Genomic DNA, 6,674 nt, shown 5'->3' with positions numbered 1-6,674 from the left:
CTGCATTCCGAAAAAAATTAAAGACAAATAAGCCAACAGCAAAAAAATAGGATGCGCCGTAAAATGCAATCGTTGGTGATAATGGTTAAATTTTAATACTGGGTGCGTTAATACGTGTGGCTGCGATGGCCGAGTGGTTAAGGCGTTGGACTTGAAATCCAATGGGATCTTCCCGCGCAGGTTCGAACCCTGCTCGCAGCGGTTTCGTGTGACATTCACAGAATTTTTTTTTTTTTTTTTTGCAGGATTAGAAGCAGAATGGGTGTAAAAAAAGAAAAAACTCTTCTTTAGCAAATTATGAAGTTATAAATTGCACGTAATTGAATATTCCTGGGGACAAAAAATATTTGCTTCACCCCCATGAGTTGCGTCCCGCAATGAAGATGAGCTGCTGAGTAGTGATGAAATGCTGCGAGTTCCATTTTGCTTGTGACTTTGTGTGAATAAGCAATTTACCTCGAATAAAACTGAGAAGAAATAGAAAATTCAATACTTTGGGTCAAAACGAAATGGCTGACCTCAAGTAAAGTTGAGTCGGGGGCGACACGCGTTCATTGCCGACAACGTTTATAGCATTCGAATCATTTACACGCAGACTCAAAGGGACTGAGGCGATTTGGAAACAAACAAAAGAAAAAGTTTTATTGAAATGCTCCACCAGAAACGAATGTAAATCATCAACTTGTGTCACGCACGCACATTAGAAGCGAGATAACAAAAATATGGACTTTAGATTATTTTTCCCACCCTTTCAATGTCTTCACGGCTCTGGAGCAACGCCGGCTCGTTTTACCGTCAAACGTTGCGACGTACGACTCCTCCTCTTCCTTTCCACTTTTTCGTCTCACATACTGTACGTATAGAATGCACGAGGCAGCACACGTGCACGTGAATATGTAATTCAAGCTCGTCACGCTGGAAATTACAATCGTGGCGTAGAAAACATCCATACACTCGACTACGCATCCGGGGAGGAGACATTCAGATCGACGCGGTCCGGTCCAGAAGCGTTTCCATCGTGGCCACGCTCGTCTTCCGACCTGCTGGGAAATTGCAAGGGAAAAAAAAACAAGTCAAGCTCTCGCGAACCCCAACGTGGAGACAACCAAGCTACCGACGTACCGGTCTAGACATCTAAATAATTAGCCAGGCTTGCTTACGAGCACGCCGACCTACCGACCCACCGACCATTCATACCCAACCTTAGCTCCCTTCCAAGCCATTATCAAAGATATGTTTGCTTGAAGTCAACTAAACTCCAGCCACTCGGTATGCTGATCTGACAAGAAAGCGCAGCTGCCACGGCCAACGCTGCGTTTATGCAATTGGTGTTGATCGGAAGACGGTAGAATTTGACTTGTCACTCTCTCCGCAGGCTATAAAAAGCCCGCTGACCCCGGCTCGGCGGCTTTTGACATTCAGCAGCAGCTGATGGTGTCCCACCGAGACTGAGGCTGCCATTGTTACTTCGCAGCTCTGCTGCACTTTCTTGACTTTCTTGACTGCGGCCTGGGAACCAGACTACCTGGCTCCACGTTGAACCTGCTCCAAACCCACTTTGGTACTCATTTCGATACTCTAACCCCTGCAGGGAACCTTTCCACCTATCAAATTGAGATTGAGGGCACTCGCCTCAGTTGTTTTTCACAAGTGGTATACATGGGGGAACTCACCTACTTTTCACCTGTGCTCAACCACGAAGCTCATTGTCGTCCCGTCAAATGAAGGCGGCGCAATAATCCGAGGGCCCTCCTGCGACGTAATGCTTATGACCGGCTGCTTGCCACCGGGAAAACCCTGCCGCGGTCTGGCGATGCTGACCACATTGGGGGCCCCTGCCGTGGCCTTCCCGGTGGTCATGTATAAGGGGGTCTCCATGTACATGCCCTCAGACCGGTGGGGCAGCGCTTTCTCACTGCTCTCGACCTGCACTTGCGGCTGAACTAGCGCCGGGGTTGAAATCACAGGGGGCGACGTCACAAAACCGGGGTAAATCATGTAGGCGTGTCCGTATGCGGCAGAGCCCAAGGCCAAAGGGGAGATTGTCATGGGAACGGGGGTCACGGGAGGTTGGAGCATGGGTATCTCGACGTAGTGGCCCGTTTCGGGGTCCAAGAGTCGTCGTGTGGAGGGTTGGGCTGGGGTGTCCACCAGGTAGTAGCTTCCGCTGGTGGGATCCAGGAGCATCTTTCTCTGCGTGGCCTGGAACGAATCTAGCACAGGTGCGGGGGTTATCGCAGGGGAGAAACAGTACACCTGTGGCTGATTTGCGGACATACCCAAAGGCACGGAGTGGTAAATGGTCGCGGCCGGGACCTCAGTTGAGTGAGTCGGCAGTGCCGCTCCAGAGCTTCTCTGGGACTTACTACCCGATGCAGGGATGTGCAAATGACGATCGGTTGGATGGGACTGGGTGGAAAATACAGACAAGCCCTGTTTGCTTCTGTTGGTGTGAGACTTGACCGGAATGGTTAGGTAGTTCTGATTGTCGGCACTCTGCTCCGTGGCCAGAATTTCTTCTGACTCGCCGCTCGTCTTCGGTGGGAAGACTTTTGAGGATGTGGGTAGTTTAGGAGACTTGGAGGCAAAGGTTTTGGTACCGTAAGATGGCGGCGCAGCGGTTATTGGCTGCGGAGTCTTCGCCGTGGCACCCGCAGACGGCTTAAGGCTGAAACTAACGGGAGCTGCTGCCGACCGGGCTTCGAGAGGGTCATCATGGTCGCCCGCAGTCCTTAGCCAGGTTTCAGTTGCCACGACTGGTGGAGTCGTGTTCAAACGAGAACATGAATCCCTTCTTGCAATTTCCCCCACGACGGAGCCCACGAGTGCTTCTTCCTCACTGTTCTCGTCACTTGCAATCAATGAGAGCAGATGGCTGTCCATCAGGGGCTGTGCTGCGTTTTTCCTTTTCCATTCATTTTTGTCAAACACGTAAAGCTCCTCCATCGTTTTCACCGCCGCCTGAAGCTTTTCAAGAGCTACCTGGTTTGACTTGTCCGTAACCTCGGGCATTTTTTCACGGTTTGAAACCAGTTTGCTCTCGATTCCGAAACTCACCTCCTCTGGAAGATGATCTAACATTCCCTGGGGCGCTCTCCCTGCCGCTCTTTGCGCTGCCAAACTTTTAGCCCCCCTTGGAGGCGATCTATCCTGAGGTAGACCAGATTTGTTGCAGTTTGTATTCACCGACTGGCATTTTATCACAATGGGGGAGACCGATGTAGGATGCTGAGAGTTGTGGTGGCTGTCAGTGGAGGCAAAATCGGATTCAGGATCCAACGAAACAAAGTGATACGAGCTTTTAACCAGTTTACGCACATCCCTGACGTGGTGTATGGGTGTCTGCAGCTTAGCTTTACCATCCCGAATGCCTCGAACCATAAAATGCGGCACTTTATCGGAAGAATCACACTTCGAAGCTGCAGCCAGGACCTCCTGGCCTTTAGAGTCATCGGCAGTGCTCAAACCGGCCGCGTTACAGCTCTGGAGATTAATTTTGATTTCTGGAGATTTGGACACGGCGACACCTTTTGAGCCCGCTATGTATAAAGTGTGGTCGGATTCGAGCTGGAGCTCCCGCTGCACCTCTCTGCCGTTGGCCACACATTGGATGTTTGGCACAAACAAACGTGACATTTTTGTCAGTTTGCCACTGCTGGCCAAGGACTGATCCCCTATTCCCTCTGGAGGCGCCGTCTCTTCTGGGGTTTGATGGTTTTTATGATCCTGCGGAAACTCTAGCTCCTCATTCCTCCAGCATCTGAAGGCGCTGTTATGGCTGCGGAGCAACGGCCCTTTTGACACTTCCATTCCTCCCCTTTTACCATCCATTGCTTTACCCGGCACCTCCGACCGAGGGCCCCGTCTCGAGCCGCAGTCCGCAAAATCGGCCCAGTCGTCCACGCTGTCGGAGTTGGTCTCGGAGAGTTTGGAGCTCTGTCTCTGAAGCCCCCTGGTCCGGCGGCAGTCCCCCTTGCGATGAGCTTCCTTCACCTCGCCCCTTTCCATGCGGCGCTCCTGCTCAAACTGCATCTTTTTGGAAAGCACATTTTGTATCACACTGGACGCAAAGATGGCTTTCTTGTGGGTGCCCTCCATGCTTTTCGACTGAGTAGTGGCCCCTCTCCCCCTGCCGCCCAGCAAACTGTTGACGGTAACCTCATCCACGGAATGCGATCCCGCTCCCGTGGGGCTCGGAGTGACGCTGGCACGCCTTTCTCCCGTGTACATTCCTGATTTGACATTGCAGCGAAAATTCAGAGTCTCAGTGAGCCGCACGACCCCACCCTGCCCCTGACCAAACTTCCCCGTTAGTTCTATTCTCTTCGTAGACAGGGCACTGTGGGGAGCCGCATCCCCGTTCAGCGGCTGAGCAAAGTCGCTGCTATTTTTTTTCCCCCTTTCCGGCTCGGCTGTCGGCTGGGAGGCAAGACTCTGGCTCATGTTGGAGTACTTCAGGTCAACAAACGTGGACCAGCGATTGATCCCCTGTTCGGACGCAGAGGACTCGCTGGAGGCGCCGAAGTCGATGGCGTCCAAGTAAGGATAAGCAAGGCTCTTGAAGGCTCTGGCCGTCAGGTTGCGCACCTCCTTGTCAGTGTCGTCCAGCTCACTGGAAGCGCAACTGGAATACTCGGGGCTTTCCTTTGCTTGCAATTTGCCGGCCGGCGCAGGAATGGCAACCTTCGCCCTATCACGCGGGTCCGCGATGTTCCCATCCGCTGCCCCCTCCGCCGAGGGGCAAGTATCTCTGGCGTCTTTGGCGTGATAAATCGTACTTTCTGGGAGCGGGTCATTCGGAGCCTGGGGGGTGGTTTTGACTGACAGTTGGACCTGTCCACCATCCTTGCCGCAGACGCCAAATTGTAACGATGGATCTCTTTTGCGCAGAGCGCTCCCCGCCACGTCCTGCCCCCTCGTCACCATCAGCACTCCGTTGCAGCGGAAAGAGGCGTAATCCACAAAGGATAACACCTGGTGACCGTCCTCAGTGTCCCACGTGGACGAGGAGGAGGAGCCGGCGCCCGGGTCTGAGTCGCCGTCAGACAGCTCGGAGAGCCGGATGGCGTGCGTGGTGATGTAGTGAGACTCATCCTCGGCCAGCGTAGTCACGTTGTCGCCGTCGTCTTCGTCACACTCATCCGAGTCCGTCTCGATCCCTAAATCGGACATTTGTCGACCCGCATCTTTCACCTCCCGCTTGAAAAGGTCAACTCCGTTCTCCTCGCCGTCGGACTCCACCGTTTGGAGGAGCGTCGGAGGCTGCGGCGGAGTCTCGGTCTTCGTAGCTTCCGTGCGGGGAGCGAAAGCACCCCGGGGTGCTGGTACTGCAGACGGTGTGGCGCGCTAAACACCCCCTACCCCATTGCAGCAGCTGACATGGAAGAGTATAAAAAAGGGACCGAGACATTATTGACTCCTGTCTGGGCTACATGATACTCTGAAGATGTGAACCAATGAGAGGCCTTCGTCAAAATTAACTCATCTGTCCGAGTTGTTCTCAAGGACGACAGGCAAAAATTGCGTCAAGCACTCTTAACAAAACCAGTCTTCCTTGAGCGGGTTGGCTTTTTGACGCGGATACGGCCGCCGTAGTGAATGCGGCACATGAGCGCAAGTCGGTGGACTGACCTTCATCCAGGGGTACCTCGACTTACAAGCCGTGTTGGAAAGATGAATTTGGAAACGTGGTTGGCAACTATGACAAGTTGCGCTGTTGAAAATGTCATACGCGTGTATCGATTTCAATGACTTTTGATGACTTACGCGATTGGGAGTCGAGGATTTCTCCTCTATCAAGCGAATGAAAACCATAGACTCGTTTCGGAAACAACCACCTTTTTTTTTTTTTTTTTTTTCCTTAAACTGATCACAGAACGTGATGAAATGTAAATGGATGAAGAAAAACATGTATTCATTGCACCACATGTAAAGGATTTTGGAAAAATTATACCATATTTACCCAATGACAACGATGCACAACCGAGACTACCGCGTCACACGACAGTCTAGATGAGTGAATGTTGCATAAAACATCCATCCATCCATTTTCTTTGCTGCCTATCCTCACAAGGGTCGCGGGAGGGCCGGAGCCTGTCGAGGGGCGGTAGGCGGGGTACACCCTGAACTGGCCGCCAGCCAATCGCAGGGCACATCGAGACAAACAGCCGCACTCGCGATCACACCGACGACAACGGGTCTTGAGAAGATACCGTTGCGAGTAGAGACCACATGATTTACAGCAGGGGTGTCAAACTCACTTCTGTCGCAGGCCACATTGTAGTTATGGTTTCTCTCAGAGGGCCATTATGACTGAAACGGTGAAAACATTTCATTGACCCATCAGATTTACATGTTGAATTCATTAACTACGGCAGTTTTGGGATCTTGATGCGTTTTTCTCTTGTTGCTGATGTTTGGTAGCATAAAAATGCTCGCAATATCTCAACGTCATCATTTATCATATGACAATTTGTCATTTTGGTGCAGATTTGAACAAAAAATACGGAAGCTGATGCGGATTTGCCTACACGGGCCACATCTGGCCCCCGGGCCTCGAGTTTGACACCGGTGATTGACAACAATGGATAGTCATGCAAAAGTGAAAAAGATTTCATTTTCAGCTATTTCAAGATGTTTTCAATCAGCGCAAACACGTTATCCGGAAATTTAGG

General features: G+C 51.7%; 1 protein-coding gene and 1 non-coding gene across 2 annotated transcripts; one reads left to right on the top strand and one right to left on the bottom strand.

Moving 5' to 3' along the window:
• Positions 1–119: 119 nt before the first annotated feature.
• On the top strand, positions 120–201 carry trnas-uga (transfer RNA serine (anticodon UGA)). Its single transcript has one exon. It is a non-coding gene; the product is annotated as a tRNA-Ser (tRNA).
• Positions 202–752: 551 nt separating this feature from the next.
• On the bottom strand, positions 753–5,637 carry LOC133494948 (uncharacterized protein C4orf54-like). The gene is made up of 4 exons (XM_061809256.1): positions 5,632–5,637; positions 3,217–5,262; positions 1,674–2,637; positions 753–1,043 (listed from the first exon to the last, which is right to left on the bottom strand). Exons 1-3 carry the CDS (start codon positions 5,635–5,637, stop codon positions 1,681–1,683), a joined length of 3,009 nt encoding a protein of 1,002 aa, XP_061665240.1. The 3' UTR covers positions 753–1,043; positions 1,674–1,680.
• Between the last annotated feature and the right edge of the window lie 1,037 nt (positions 5,638–6,674).

The sequence above is a fragment of the Syngnathoides biaculeatus genome, chromosome 21 (assembly GCF_019802595.1).
Source record: "Syngnathoides biaculeatus isolate LvHL_M chromosome 21, ASM1980259v1, whole genome shotgun sequence".
Classification (NCBI taxonomy): Eukaryota; Metazoa; Chordata; class Actinopteri; order Syngnathiformes; family Syngnathidae; genus Syngnathoides; species Syngnathoides biaculeatus.
Note: the sequence above shows the minus strand (reverse complement) of the source record. Positions and strands in the feature narration are given on the sequence as shown.

Excerpts from the sequence above, each read along its gene's own strand:
- LOC133494948 (XM_061809256.1), bottom strand. Across the intron at positions 2,638-3,216 it reads ACTCTCAGCATCCTACATCG|ACTCCGCAGCCAATAACCGC; the intron begins GTCTCCCCCATT and ends GCCACGGCGAAG.